The 16,015-nt window shown below is 35.8% G+C and overlaps 2 protein-coding genes across 7 annotated transcripts; one reads left to right on the top strand and one right to left on the bottom strand.

Annotated features, from left to right (window-relative positions):
* The first annotated feature begins 8,879 nt into the window (after window positions 1-8,879).
* LOC107852449 (zeatin O-glucosyltransferase) lies at window positions 8,880-10,903 on the top strand. Its single transcript, XM_016697476.2, has one exon. The coding sequence runs from the start codon at window positions 8,977-8,979 to the stop codon at window positions 10,390-10,392; it is 1,416 nt and encodes a 471-aa protein (XP_016552962.2). The 5' UTR covers window positions 8,880-8,976; the 3' UTR covers window positions 10,393-10,903.
* On the bottom strand, window positions 9,409-15,700 carry LOC107852450 (glycine-rich RNA-binding protein 4, mitochondrial). 6 transcript variants are annotated; one of them, XM_016697480.2, is made up of 5 exons: window positions 15,550-15,700; window positions 14,057-14,125; window positions 13,858-13,979; window positions 13,462-13,539; window positions 9,409-9,541 (listed from the first exon to the last, which is right to left on the bottom strand). In XM_016697480.2, the coding sequence occupies exons 1-4, from the start codon at window positions 15,641-15,643 to the stop codon at window positions 13,492-13,494; spliced, it is 333 nt and encodes a 110-aa protein (XP_016552966.2). In that variant the 5' UTR covers window positions 15,644-15,700; the 3' UTR covers window positions 9,409-9,541; window positions 13,462-13,491. The 6 variants fall into 6 exon arrangements, with proteins under 6 accessions (XP_016552966.2, XP_047268300.1, XP_016552965.2 ...); XM_047412344.1 differs by having other exon boundaries at window positions 13,873-13,979; XM_016697479.2 differs by lacking the exon at window positions 9,409-9,541 and adding an exon at window positions 10,997-11,988.
* Between the last annotated feature and the right edge of the window lie 315 nt (window positions 15,701-16,015).

The following is a 16,015-nucleotide window of genomic DNA, read 5'->3' as shown; positions in this document are numbered from 1 at the left end:
TTGGATCTAATTCTTCTCTCTACACAACTCTCATCATTCTCGTATGGATTTGTAAAATTTGAAAATAAAAAGAAACAGAAGCTTATGAATCAAATAGAATGCTAATATCAAGGTTAAAAAGAATAGAAGGTGCTAAACTAGTCACTGTCACGTGCTGCCAGCTGATTATTTTGCATGTGGACTGCCAGGTATCACCTGATTATTGAAACTGAAATGCAATTAAATCTATATGATTCCGCATTGTTCAAGGACGAAACAACCTGAACATTATAGGACACTAAAGTATCATGAACAACAATGATACGTCTTGATTTCGAGGAGATATCGCATAAAAAGGAAGCAACGGGCTCGCGCAGAAGCAAAGATGCATCCCATAATGGCTTATAATGTGATGGGAATTTGCTCGAGGCATTAAAGACGGGTGGAGGTGAGGCGAATGTCGTGGAAGTGGATTTTTGCTATGTCTGATGGACTTATGGCATTGGATCGAACCAGAGCTTGGCGATAACATAGTAGACAGGAAGATCATCATATGACGAGGAGATTAAACAGGCAAGTCGAACGAGTTGATTGAGATGGCCTTGTGCTGGAAATGGAACCATTACTACAACTACTTGGCGATCTTGTTTCAAGTTGTCAAGTTCTTGGTTCGGCAAATCCTCATAGCTACACATGGTCGTAGAAATTTCTTCAAGGTAACGAGTTTGATCACGTCTGCAAGAATTGAACAAAAGTAAACAAGTTACCTTTATCCAAGTTACAGCAAATTCAATCCAACTCGAGCATGCGTAGTGTATATGAATGAATATATGTAAGAGGATAGGATAGCAAATGTGTGAAGGTAAGACGAGTACCTTCTACCTTCTTACTATTCGAAAGGACCAATTATATGACAACTTTGGAGCCCCGGGAGATATGTTTCCGAATGTCCAGTATCTGAAACTTTATACTACGCAGTACAGTTAAAGAAATTGTACTGCATCACTAACAGCAGTGGACTAAGGAGTGTCAAAATATTGTTGGGGTCGAAATCGTCAGAGCGTCATGCGGAAGCTAATAGTTGCAAACCATAAAGGCCATAAATCACATGACAAAGAAAACTATAAAAAAAACTTTATAATATATGATATGAATTTGGCCAAGTGACCGACATATTATCAAAAATATATTAAAAAGCATAGAAATTATTTGAGAGAAAATTTCTCCCTAAACAAGACTCTTAAAATGACTACGTTATTGTGTTGTGGCATGAGAAAGAAGAGGGATCTTTAAGGTCCAAACTTTTAGCCAGATATAAAAGAGAATTACATTTTTCTTTCAGGAACAACAACAACAACATACCCAGTGTATTTCGTCAAGTGGGGTCTGGAGAGGGTAAAGTGTACACAGTCCATCCCACTACCTCAGATGAAGTACAGAGGTTGTTTCTGATAGACCCTCGGCTCAGGACGATAACAATCTAACAAACAAAACACATAAAAGCATGCAGCCACATAGTAATACAATAATAACAAATAGAAAAGGATAATAACAGAAATAAGACACGCACAAGATAATACTAAAACATCTATTCGTAAAACATAGGTATCCATACATACATAAAAAAAAATTTTGACCATATAAAAATAATATAATTTTTCGACGAAGAGGGTTCGGATGAACCCCCTGAATTGCATGTGGCTCCACTACTGAGGATGGGTCATGTATTACGTAAGCTGTAACTGCTTCATGTCATGTCGAGGGGAGTCAACATAGTGTTTGGAGGTATGGCAAGACAAGTATGTGGTGCAGAAGAATTGTGACCATGGTGTGTTTGTTGGAGGTATGGCAAAGACGTGTTTATCATAGTACACATTCCTTAATTGTTTGCATGTGTTTTTGCTCTTTCTTTATGTCCTACATGGGATTGTTTTAGAGTTGATAAAAGATTTTGTTCATAGTTTCTTGTTCTTCGATTTCTGCTATTGCCATTTGTCACCAAGACCAAAGTTCAAGACCGGAAACTTTGAGTGACACTAGGCGTAATTTCCTCATTTCGTTCATGCCAAATACAATGGGCCAGGCCCAAACCAACAATAACTTGTGGATAGCCCGTGGGCCTAAACCTGTGGTGGGCTTAAGAGGGCCTATCCAGCCCAATATGCTAAGAGATAGTTACTTTGCACTTGGGCTTATGGTCACCGTTTAGATTTTGTCCTTATTTTAAACGTTCTGAAATATAACTCTTAAAAAATAATTTTTTTGAATAATGTTAGATCCCAGTCTAAAAATAACACTTGTATCCTCTGTATTACTGCGGCTGCTGTCACAAAGTTAGCGGATGCTTAATAATGTATAACCTTACAGACGAAATATTAGATTGACATATAATGCTTGTAATAACTTACAAATACTAGACAACGATCTAACGTTTTCTAATAAGATTTTCAATTTTATCAGAAAAAAAAAACTTTAGATCGTGGACTAAAAGAAAAATGAGGGTGATTTACTAAACAATTGTCGCTGAAAAGGATAATCGTCAAAAAATTCACTCGAATAAGCTGCCAAATGAATTTAGCTACAATATAAAACTGACTCGAACAACACTGATAAAAAAAAATTATATAAAGTAAAAAGTGTGATAAAATGACCTTAAAAGAAATATCACATCTTAATAACAACTTGTTATTTAATTAGGACAATAAGATGGGTAAATATATTTGAATTGGACCACATATACCATTGTGGATGTCAATATATAGTAATAAATACCTAAAATTATTCGATGTCTACATTAAATTAAACCCAATAATTTAATCGTAGCAATATTCATATGCCTATTTTATAAAAAATCACATTAATTTATTATGATTAAATTGCCAAATTGAGATAATTATATAGAGAGAGTTTAGCTGATATACATCAACAATAATCTTTGAGAGTTTCGCAATAATGGTACCTAACCTTTTATCAAGATGGTCGAAATTATAAGATCGTTCTATCTGACTCCAAGTGATTTATAATTGAAAGAAAGATAATGATACTAAAGTCTTAGCTAAACATAAGAAAGTACGAAATCTGACTTGAATACAATGATGTCAGTGACGGATACTAACTTTGCATTGTATATTAAACCAAACCCAATATTTTTTTCTATACAAAAATAAATAGATACCTTAAAAATATTAAAATTTTAATAAATATTAAATTAAGATTCATGTATTTTAAATTCTGAATCTGTCTTTTTTATTTAAGCAAGCCAAAGTGGTTGGATACAACCTCATGATCTTTAAACTAAGTGGACCACAATGTAGGGTATATACTAGTACATATCAAAATCATGTGGTGAATTAGATTCGTTAAATTCCTAACTACTTGTACTAATACTATAGAGTATAAGTGTTGCATGTGCATCCTATATTAATTAATGATTTATAAAAATTTTAAAAATTATGTTTGTTAGAGTATGATCCCTACTGATTGCATATCTGTGGAACAAGTAAGTATACGTGGTTCACACAAGTAAAAACTGAACACAGTAATTTTTATGTGAAAAACACCCGGCTCAAAAAGGTGTAAAAAATCACGACCTGTACCTCTACAGGATTTAACCTCAATCTTCACTATAACTTTGAGCCTCAACAATCAATACAATTACAAGACTTCTTGTAAACAAGGAATTAAAACCTCTTAACTCCTATTACTACAAAAACACAAATCTTCCCAAAATAAGTGTTCCCAAGTCTTCGAGTTCCCTAACTTGAAGACGTGATTCCCAACTCAGCTTATAGAATTGAGACTAGAACAATTTACTCATTACAGATCAAGAACCTTCCTATTACAAGCAGTCTAAAACATACTAAGTGAGAACTAGGTTCTTCTTCAAGTTGGTGAACGATTTCGCTTATTGTCGATTTTCTTATCAGTTCTTGATCGTTATTTGAATGCAGCTTGTCTTCCATATATTTTTCTTCTTTACTTGTATTTTCTGTAGGATTCTTTCAAGTAACTCACTCCTTGTTGTAACCATCTCTCCTTCTTCTAAAATGAGTAGGACTCTTTTGCTTTATCCTTCTGTCTCGTAGACTTCTTGATCTACTCAAACTCTAACTGCTCCAATTATCTTCATATAGCCGTGTGAACATCCTTTGCTTATCCATGTGTTGACAGCTTATGTAATAATTTTAGCATGTAATGATTTCAGCATGCACTCCATATGTCCGAAGCAGTTTCACTTGTATGGACCAGCTTGCACAACATGTTTCATTCATCTGTCTATCATCAAAACAAAGTAAGTCTTGCTAGAAATGTGAAGATTCTATCGAAAAATTACAGTTATTTTTTACTGATTCCGCCATGACCATATACTTGAGCAAACATAAATGTACTTAACTCTCCCTCCCCCACCATCTCACCTACTCCAATTTTTATTTTTTTTAGCATGTGCTTAATTTTTTTAAAATTTTGTCTTTTTTGTGATGTGTCTTATTCTCAGCTTCACTATGAAGTACGTATTAAATTAACACAGCTTGAAATATAGGTGAGACCTTTAAATAGTAACCTATCAAATTCGAAGGACCACATATACATATATATATATATATATGCATGCATACATATGTGTATGTGTGTATATATATACACACACATATACATATATATGTATGCAAGTATTAATCATTGGTCAAGAATTGGAGAATTTTTAAATGATTACTTTTATTATTGTACAATTAGTAGGATTATCAGACGGAGATAGTGACGAGTAATGGATCAATTTGCCCAAGACATGTATGTATATGTATATACATACATATCCCCTACAAATAATATATAAAGAGGGGGGAAATAGAGAAATTAATATAATAATTCATTGTAATTTGGATATTTGAGAAAACATGAATGCATTGTCGTCCCACCCACCCACCCCACCCCACCCCACGCTACCCCAAATTCTTTTTAACATGTGCTTATTTTGTCTGTTTGGTGGTAGTTTAAATCTGTTTGTCAGAAATACACACTAATTATACAAAGTTTTAGTTTTTTATTTGGTGTTTGATAAAATACTAAAGTTTGATTAATTTGAATTTTGTCAATATTTACTGAAAGAAAAAAATACTTCCTATTAGAACTTTAATATTGCATTTATGATATTAAGAATTCGTACAACCGATTGTTAGTCCGAAACACGAAAAAAAAAAGGAGGAGGATTACGATAGATTGACAAACAAAGAGATATAGCAAATTATTGCCAACTACCCTACACTAATTTTTGTAAAATCTTTTTTTGTTTTCTAATTGCAATTTGCAAATAAAATTTTTTATTAAAATAGTCCACATGCTTATTTAATCATAAAATAATGATAACTTAAGCCTCCACTAATACTTTTTTAACAAAAAAAACTGTCAATCATGTTGGAAAATATTTTTGATTTATGATTAGATGTCAAAATAATTATTTTTGATATATCATTTTCAAAATATCATATTTTCCACTCATATCTTATTTTATTATTATATATACCACACATTGCCAAACTAACATTTTTCAAATTCAGTCCATATAGATATGATAGAAGAATAAAACAAACTAATTAACAACCCGTTCACTTTGAAAAATTGACTAAATATATTTTTTTATTATATTTTGAGGCCAAATATATTTATCTCGGTTGTCATATTTTAACGTTAAATTTACCCATCTACTTTAGAAAATTGACTAAATATATCATACTTTGGGCCAAATTTATCCTCTATATCGGACCAAATTTACCATCGTTGTAAAGACACTTTTCACATATATCCTTCCTTTAGAGAAAAGTTTAAATCAATGATAAATGACTCATTTTTTAAAAGTAAAATTCACCCTAATCTAACCCGCCATCCGACCTACAAAAAATACACAAATAAATATACCTCTCCTTCGGTTCTATTGGTCGAATTTTCCAACGAACAAATATACTTCTCTTTCAACGTGCAACACAGGTAGATTGTTTACAAATGAACAAAAAACAAAACTGAATTGGGATAATGCAGAAACATGGAACTAGAGAAAATGTCTATTAGAAACTCTGTTCCTGATCCAGTTACATTCAAATTTTAAAATTTGGTATGCAATTTTATGCGCATCCAGAATTCAAAATCGGTGGATAAAGTTTCTCAGCAAATGACCTAAGAATTGTAGATCCAAATTGTATTTAAAGAACTAAAAATGAAGATATGTCATAATCCAGAGAAATATTCCCGAGACGTCTTAACTCAATCATTCAGAGAAATATCCAGTGAGCCTAATCTGTTGTATTTGACCGCTAAGTGTCATTTTTCACGAGTCCTACACTAATGCAGATTTATGAACCAAGGGAGGGATATATTTGTTTGTGTTTGCACTAATGTTGATCCACTTTTCACGAGTTATGCACTGATAAATATTCAGTGTCTTAATCTCGTTGAAATAATTTGATCAACAGATAACTAAGGGGGATATATCTGTTTGTCTCTTTTTTGGTGGTTTGAGTCGGGTCGGACGAATTAGATTAGAGTGTTTTATTTTTAAAAAATGAGACATTTAACGTTGATTTGAGCTTTTCTATTAAAGAAAGGGTACATGTGAAAAGTTTCTTAACAACAAGAACAAATTTGATCCCAAAGTATGACATCGAGGATAAATTTGGCCCCAAATATGACGAATGATATATTTAATTAATTTTTTAAAATACAAAGACAAATTTGGCCCTAAAGTATAATAGCGAAAGTAATTTTAGTCCAAAATATAATAAAAAGTATATTTAGCCAATTTTTTTTAAAAAATAAATATTTACATCATACTACTAGACCTTAAATCTGTCAATTCACATGCTATAATTTAATGTAATATTTTATTACATAAAAGTAACAAATTAATTTTAGCCCTGTTCCAATATCGTCTAATTTTAATAAACGGAAAAAATGTATTCACATCTGGTGTTTATATTAAATTAGCTAGTATATGACATGTATGTTGTATATAAACTTCTGTCCAATTCATTATTAATTAAAAGTCTATTTCAAGTCTTGGAAATAGAGAAATTCGTGATACATAATGTTGTTCTCTTAGGTGGACCCTACGTGATGTAAATTCAGATGAACCGAAAAAGTGGATTTTAGATTAATGGGTGTACTATCACTTTAACTCGACTATTAAGAACAAATTTCACAATTTAACGTAAATATCAGGTGTTAGTAAGTATTTCCTCGGTTCCAACACTCGATACGAAGATGTTCTGAAACTTGTGGTCCTAAAACATCGAGTGTTAGTAAGTATTCCCTCGATTCCAACACTCAACACGAAGACGTTCTGAAACTTGTGGTCCTAAAACCTGACATGACATTTCTCTAATGTTATAAAACCATGTCATCAATGGGAAAGCGAGAAAAGCGACATTCTTTTTTTGAACGGACAATAGAGAAATAATACCACATAAAACAGAGCAGATTGAATCTTTTTTTCTTTGAGATAAGCATTTAGTATCCTCCGAACTACGACACACTTCAACTTCACAAGGGTCCTATTACCCTCCTGAACTAAATTTTAGCGTATTTTTGTCAACCTTTTTAGCTGACGTGGTACGTGGAAGTCCTTCACGTGCCTCGCGTGTTTAACTTCACGCAAGGTACCACATCAGCATGGAAGGGTGACAAAAATATGCTAAAATTGAGTTCAGGGGTAAAAGGACTCCCGTGAAGTTGAAGTGTGTCGTAGCAACTTTGACCACAGTTCAGGAACTGTACTCCCAAACACACAATAAAAGAGGGGGTGAATTGGGCACAAGTTGTTATACCAAAACATTGAACCTAAAACAAACAAAGAGTAAAGCATCTAGTACCACCTGAACTACGACCAAATTTGCTACGACACACTCCAACTTCACGGGATTTCTATTACCCTCCTGAATTAAAATTTAGCATATTTTTATCAACCTTTTTAGCTGACGTGGCACCTTTTGTCAACCTTTTTAGCTGATGTAACACCTTTGACGTGGGCCCCATTTTATGTAATAAAGGTGTCACGTCAGCACAAAAGGGTGATAAAAATGCGCTAAAATTGGGTGTAATAGAACTCCCGTAAAATTGGAGTGTGTCATAGCAACTTTGACCACAGTTCAGTAAATGGTCTCCCAAAAACATAATAAAAGGGGGGTGAATTGGGCACAAGCTGCTATACCAAAACATTGAACCTAAGACAAACAGAGAGTAGACCAAATTTTCTATGAACAAATTTGGTACGACACACTCGAACTTCACGGAGTCCTATTACTCTCCTAAACTAAAATTTAGCGTATTTTTATCAATCTTTTTAGCTGACGTGGCACCTTTTGTCAACCTTTTTAGCTAATGTAACACCTTTGACGTGGGCCCCATTTTATGTAATAAAGGTGTCACGTCAGCACAAAATGGTCACAAAAATATGCTAAAATCGGGGGTAATAGGACCCCTCTAAAGTTAAAGCGTGTCGTTGCAACTTTGACCACAGTTCAGGAACTGGTCTCTTAAAACACAATAAAAGAGGAGTGAATTGGGCACAAGTTGCTATACCAAAAGCCCTAAACATCTAAACCTAAATTCGCTACGACACACTCCAACTTCACGGGGATCCTATTACCCTCCTGAACTAAATTTTAGCGTGTTTTTGTCAACCTTTTTAGCTGACGTGGTACATGGTAGTCCTTCACGCGCTTCGCGTGTTTAACTTCACGCAATGTGCCACATCAGCACAAAAGGTTGACAAAAATACACTAAAATTGAATTCAAGGGGTAATAGAAACCCCGTGAAGTTAGAGTGTGTCGTAGCAATTTTTACCATATTTCAGGCACCGGTCTCCCAAACACATAATAAAAGGGAGGTGAATTGGGCACAAGTTGCTATACCAAAAGTCCAAAACATTGAACCTAAAACAAACTTTTCCCATACACTACTTTCTCTATATATGTAAAACATATATTATAGAGTATAGTTCTATAATAATGTCTTGCAATAATCATGAAATTATAGTTGTTGTTGTCCCATTTCCAGCACAAGGTCATCTAAATCAACTTCTTCATCTATGTAAACTCATTGCATCACACAACATACAAGTCCATTATGTTACAACCATGACACACACTCATCAAGCTAAACTAAGAGTTCATGATCCATTTTCATTCATCAACAACAACAACAACAACATCATCCATTTTCATGAACTATCAACACCATTCTTCAAATCGCCTCCTCCTAACCCCGATTCCTCCATCAAATTCCCTAGTCATCTTCAACCCTCGTTCGAGTCATCTTCTCATCTTCGCAAGCCCATGTCAAGAATCCTACGCGCCCTGTCATCTAAGGCGCGTAGGGTAGTCGTCATCCACGACTCATTAATGGGGTATGTTGTCCAAGATTTTGTACACTTGAGTAATGCTGAGGCTTATGCTTTCCATAGTGTCTCAGCATTCACATTGTTGTTGTTCATCTGGGAGAATATGGGAAGGCCTTTCGACATCGATGCGAGTTTATTGAAAGATGTTCCATCACTTGAAGATTGTTTTAGTCCTGAATTTGAGAAGTATATAAAGTTACAATATGATTATATGAAGTTTAATTCCGGTAAGATTTATAATACATGTAGAGTTATTGAAGGTCCTTTTCTTGATTTGTTGTCAAAGGAACAAATCAGTAATAACAAGAAGCAATGGGCACTTGGACCATTCAATCCTGTTTTAGTACAACATGGGACCAGAAGTTGTCAGTATAAGCAACATAAATGTCTGGTTTGGCTCGACGAACACGAGCCAAACTCAGTTGTGTTCGTGTCATTTGGGACCACGACTACATTCTCCGATGATCAGATCAAGGAGATTGCGATCGGGTTGGAGAAGAGCGAGGTGAAGTTTGTTTGGGTGTTAAGGGACGCGGATAAAGGGAATGTCTTCGCCAAGGATCATCAGTCGAGAAAGATCGAATTGCCAAAAGGGTTCGAGGAGAGAGTTAAAGGAAAGGGGATCGTGTTGAGAGATTGGGCGCCACAGTTGGAAATCCTGGCACATTCATCTGTCGGCGGTTTCATGAGTCACTGTGGATGGAATTCCTGCATGGAGAGCATCTCCATGGGGGTGCCAATAGCCGCGTGGCCAATGCATTCGGATCAACCACGTAACACTGTATTGGTCACCAAGATTTTGAAAGTTGGCCTAGTCGTCAAGGAGTGGACGCGTAGGCATGAGGTGGTGACACGTGGCGTGGTCCAAGCCGCAGTCGAAAAGTTGATGGTGTCTAAAGAAGGGGAGGAAATGAGGCACAGAGCAATGGATTTGAGTGCAGCTCTTAAGAAATCAGTTGCAGAAAGTGGCATTAAGAATATGGAGTTGGACTCATTCATTTCTCACATAACAAGACAAATTTAATCAATCTGCTACGTCGCTCGGACTCTTAAAAATGTCGACCAGATGCATGTCGGAAGATCTGACACGGGTGCGAGTGCGACAACATTTTTGAAGAGTCGGAGCGACATTGGATCATTGGATCAATCTATGTACTATCACCATTCCAATTGTTGTCAGTTGTGCCACAAGGGCGTTAATCTACATACATTCAGTAATGCATGTTGTAGCAGCTCATCTGTCTTATTTTTCAGATTATTAATCTCATTTATTACAGACGTTTACGTTCTGTAGTATCTTTTAGATGATCTGACTGTCTAAAATCAACGGTCAAGATCTTTCCATGTGTCATCAATATTAGAGAAGTGACATTATGGTCCCATAAGTTGGATAAGAAGTTTAAAAATAGTTCCAAAAGGAAAGAAAAAAGAAGTTGTAGCACACCTTTTTGGAAAGTTATTTTATATCAATGATTGATTAAGCAAATGGATATATATAAATTAATTATTTTATGAGAGTAATTATGTTCAATTAATTAAATATATTCATGTACTATATTTTATGATGAAATTCAATGTATATTGTCTCCAACTACAGACATCCCATTCTACTAAGAAATGGTTACAGAATTTTGAGTTTACGAGTTCTAAATTAAAGAAAGACGGTTTATTAGATACTGAATTAATTATTTATTATATTAAGTGAATTTTTTGACACAAGAATTAGATAGAAAAATGGAACAAAAATAATTAGTCTAATCAACTTCGAGATGTGTCTTAGCTTCCTCGAGCAGTGGAAGACTCAATGCCCAAGCAGTTACACGTTGATTTCAGACTCCTCCGGTAAAGCCAACAACCACTCAGTGAATTATTTTGTGTTACGAAGTTTCAATATGTTCACTGAATCCTTCACGATGTTTTGGTGGCAAGTACTAGTAGAACTTTGCTACAGTCGACTCATTCAACACGGACGCGCTGCAGTCTGTTATGCCTATTCCCCCTTCCTGTTTTGGCCTGCAGATTAAGTCCCAAGCTACCAAAGGTGTTCCATTCGTGGTCGCCTGTCCACTCCATAAAAAGTTCCTACATAACGCAGTTATTTCATTACTTTCCTCGGCAGGATAGATATCGAAGCCCAATAGGAGTAGATGTGTAGCAACACTGAGTTCACCACGACTCATTCAACACGACGCGCTGCAGTCTGTTATGCCTATTCCCCCTTCCTGTTTTGGCCTGCAGATTAAGTCCCAAGCTACCAAAGGTGTTCCATTCGTGGTCGCCTGTCCACTCCATAAAAAGTTCCTACATAACGCAGTTATTTCATTACTTTCCTCGGCAGGATAGATATCGAAGCCCAATAGGAGTGGATGTGTAGCAACACTGAGTTCACCAATTGCACTCTCTCTGCAACATTTGACATATTTGAACGGCTTATAGTAGTACGTGTGTTGTAGTATATGAGCTGCTGAAGCTGCCTTGATGATCTTGTATCGACATATTTAAGCGGCTTAGTAGAGCATTGTGTTCAATCTGCAACTGATTCTTCATAGATATTCGCGTTATATTCATCTGTGTTAGTTTTTCCCTTCCATAGCCTGCTATGCTCTTACTGCACATAAATCTGCAGAATAGTTTCTTTCTTAATACTATAAGCCTGCACAGCGTGTAGCATGCGATGAACATTTACAACATCAGGAGAATACACACACACGCGTTACCTCAAAGTTTCCCTAGAAGCTCCTAGCTCCTTCTATCCAGAGTTGGTTGTACAAGTGGAACCAATAGTGGATCCCTATGGTTCATCGATCATCGATGAGAATTTGGAGGCAAAATTGTTGTTAGGTTCTTAGTCAATTCTTACTTCCTCTATTATTTATTTCAATCGTTATGTTGCTCGGATCCTCCAAAACGCTAGCTGCACCCGTGTTGGATCCTCCGAAAAGAGATCTTTAGTATTTTCTGAGGCTTCAAACGAGTTCTCGTCTCTCAAAATATTGTTCTAGTAATTGAAGGTTAGCTTATTAAACTGATTGAGTGATAGCAAGGATATACATTACCTAGAGGACTCTCTGTCATATTTTCTTCACTGTCGTTTTTCCTTTATAACTACTCTGCACTTGAGCCAATTAGGGTCCTTCGGAAACATACTCGCTACCTCCACGAGGTAGGGATAAGGTCTGCGTACACTCTACCCTCCCAAACCAACCCCACTTGTGGGATTTCACTGGTATGTTGTTGTTGTTGTTGTAAACTATGTCAGTGTTATCTTCTTTATTGTCCGCGGCCAGAAAAAAAGGGCTTGTTTTCTAGCACGAATTAATCTGAGGTCAGAACAACTTTTGGAATATTGTTTTCCAGAAAGAAGTTGTGGATCTACTCCCAGAAGAATCAAGTAGAGGCAAACTGAGAGGCTCGAAAACTTCAATCCAGACAGTTAGATTTTAGTCGAAGTCCTTACACAGCCATACCATTTTTGTTTGCTCGAGATAGATGCAAAGTTGTCTCAAACAGGGAAGATTCGTATAGTTTACTTCAACTTGTTTGATACTCAGGGCGTAATTGTTGTTGATACTCAGGTATAAAACGTATTTACAAATCTTTTATATGACAACCTGTATCATCCACACAAAAATTTCAAAGCTATTGCATAAAAATTCCTTCTAACAACAGTAAAAATTGAATCCTCTTAACGATCCTCGTTCATACAGGAAACATGAATTCGTCTAGTAGGTACAAGGGAAAAAGAAAACGGACCAATAAAAGTTTGATCTGGACTAGTTAGACGACAAGCTAACTACCACCAGAACGTCATGCCAGAGACACGATGCAGAATCATGGTATGAGACCTTTTTGGTTGGTGGATGTTTCTCCCTCAACTAAATTCTTGAATCAAGACGATCTTCAATACAACTTCACGGATAAAATCGCTAGTTCTTGCACACATCTAAGTCAGAGATGAAAACTTATTATCCGAGTCATTTGAGAATTCTTAGTAAACATATTCAATATTGCAATGAAGATGTATACGAGTGTATGTCAAAGATCGATTCGAAGCAATAAAACGTGACAACGAGTGGAAAGTCTAGAAACTTACGAGGAGAGATGAGATTTGAAACCCTCGATGTCATTCTTTGTGGGCATAACTGATGCGAATATTTCTGCCATCCAATAACTAAGAAGTAGAATAATCAAACAGTAAGAAAACAACATACACGGTGTAGTCCCACGAAGTAGGGTCTGGGAATGTAGAGTATACACAAACCTTACCCCTACCTCAAAGATAGAGAGGTCGTTTCCGATAGACCCTCGACTCAAGGAAAAACAGTCCAGAAAAAAAAGCAATGCAAGTACAAGAAACACAAGATAATAACAAAACAGTAGATAGTAACAAAACAGAAACTTCAAAAAATAAAAAATAAAAAAATACAGTCGGAAAAAAAAAAAACAGTACGGCAATTGGCAAAGATAAGAGTATAGGTAGCATTTATACCACTTCTACACTTACTTGACCGTCCATTTCCTTCAAGGCCTTGCTAGCTGCAGTTTCCGAAGTGAACTTCACGAACCCGTATCCTTTGGATTGTCCACTTTTATGATCACATATTACTTTCACTGAAAGTTAATAAGCTTACACTTCCATCTAAAGCAAGTCACTTGAACAAAGAGAAGTATTGTCATCCATACGTTACCTTCAATAATTTCACCATGTTGCTCAAAAGCTTGTTTAAGAACAGGTTCATTTGTATCATAACAAAGCCCTGAAAGAAACCAGATTTCCTGTTAACAACGACAACACACTCAATATAGTCTTACGAGGGGACTCTGAGGAGGGTGGCAGTACGCTGACCTTACCCCTACCTTTGTGCGGTAGAGAGGAGATTTTGTGTTAGAATGTGTCCAAATGTATTCTCCTTTCCATTGTCATTCGGTTCTTAGCTATGCCAACACGGTGCTCGTCTTGAGTTGAGCTTAACTGCAATCATAGTTTTTCCGGGCTTTGGGATCCCTATATACTGTAAAGCATTCATTATAGAATGCACATAATATCTCAACTCTAAGGGGTAAGCAACTTCAAAACCCTCATTCAACTAAATAAACTTTGATAGGAAATAGTCGTGGGCAAACATGTTACCGCTAATCTACCATCAGCCCTTAATTCTGCTTATGCTTATGCTCAATTGGCAACATAAATTGCAATCGTCATCCAAAGAGCACTCTCTGCGATGTCATTAGTTGAACCACCCATCCCAAAATAATCTCCCCTTGGAAGCAATATGTGAATCTAACTTTAACACAACCCTAAGGTTTTGGTTTAAGGGAAAGGGTGGTATACCGTTGGATGTTCGATAGGCACACATCACAAGATATCGAGCCCTACAGTGGGACTTCCTGAAGTGAATCCATATTGTTAGCTAAAAAACGAGTACTTTACTTTCTTGAACATTGCGTCAACTCAAAACCAAACAAACAAATTAAAATGGAGGGATTAATTGTTTCGCTGAAACAATATGCCCACACCATATACCCCTATATACTTAACCTAAGTCCCCGGGATCAAGCCCCAAAGTGTGATTTCCTAGCGCGTATCCAGATTAGTCAGATTCAAAGAAAGTATTGAACACCAAACCAAAAAAAAAAAAAAAGATAAAACTATATGTTCATACTAAACACTCTTTCATCCTTAACAAGATGTCTCGAGTTCGAGCCCCAAAGTGGAACTTCACAGCGCGAATCCAGATTAGTAGGGAGGTAAATACATATCCAGTATATTCCCACAAAGTGGGGTCCGGGGAGGTTAAGTGTACGCAGTCCATACCACTCCCTTAAAGGCGAGATAGAGAAGTTGTTTCCGATAGACCCTCGGCTCAACATAAAACAATCTATAAAAGGAACAGTAAAAGCACATGATACAATAGAAAAAACCATGCCCAATAATACCATAGACAAGATTCACCAAGCAATTCAACAAACGATACAACATTAATACTATAGCTACTAACACGGATAACAAAGTCCTCCTACCTACTAGCATTGATGCACTCGTTCCCACTATCATTCTATCCTAATCCACCTCCTCCACACCAAATGAGAAACTAAAAACTAAAAAGCTATATGCACATCAAGATACATATATATGTATATATATAAGTAAAGAAAGAGAATTATAGTACAATTAAAATACCTCCAACGAACAATTTGCTGCAAGAATGACGAGAAGTGATCAATCTGGAAAATGGAGTTTGATAATTTTCAATGAATTTACTCAAACGCTGCATTGGAAGCTCAGTTTTTTACTGTTTTCTTGAACTGTTTGAAGCTTTTTTCAAGTGTTCAAAACAAGTTTTCTTTTATAATATTCTTTGGGTTTTCGGGTCAATTTGATTAAGGCCCAAATCAAATGGGCCTTTGTAAAAATACCTCCATCATCATAATTATGGTCAAATAACATAAATCCCGACAGTTTGGAGCTTAACTACAGAAACCCCGACATTTTGCATGATTATTAAAAATTCTAATTTTGGGCTTGTCGAGATACATAATTAGCTCAAGATACATTCAATGGAGATACGTTTTTTTCTTTGTAAAGATACATAATTAGCTCTCTGTATATTTTTTTCGATTTGGGGTCTGTCGATATATATAATTAG

This window comes from Capsicum annuum, chromosome 5 (genome assembly GCF_002878395.1).
Source record: "Capsicum annuum cultivar UCD-10X-F1 chromosome 5, UCD10Xv1.1, whole genome shotgun sequence".
Classification (NCBI taxonomy): Eukaryota; Viridiplantae; Streptophyta; class Magnoliopsida; order Solanales; family Solanaceae; genus Capsicum; species Capsicum annuum.
This window is presented reverse-complemented; position numbering and strand designations above follow the sequence as displayed.

What these genes read in the sequence shown, in the direction of transcription:
- LOC107852449 (XM_016697476.2), top strand. Translation starts at nt 8,977, where the DNA reads ATGTCTTGCAATAATCATGAAATTATAGTTGTTGTTGTCCCATTTCCA.
- LOC107852450 (XM_016697480.2), bottom strand. Translation starts at nt 15,643, where the DNA reads ATGCAGCGTTTGAGTAAATTCATTGAAAATTATCAAACTCCATTTTCC. An exon ending in CAGCAAATTGTTCGTTGGAG is followed by an intron (nt 14,126 to 15,549) that starts GTATTTTAATTG and finishes GGTTTCTTTCAG; the next exon opens with GGCTTTGTTATGATACAAAT. An exon ending in ACATGGTGAAATTATTGAAG is followed by an intron (nt 13,980 to 14,056) that starts GTAACGTATGGA and finishes ATTAACTTTCAG; the next exon opens with TGAAAGTAATATGTGATCAT.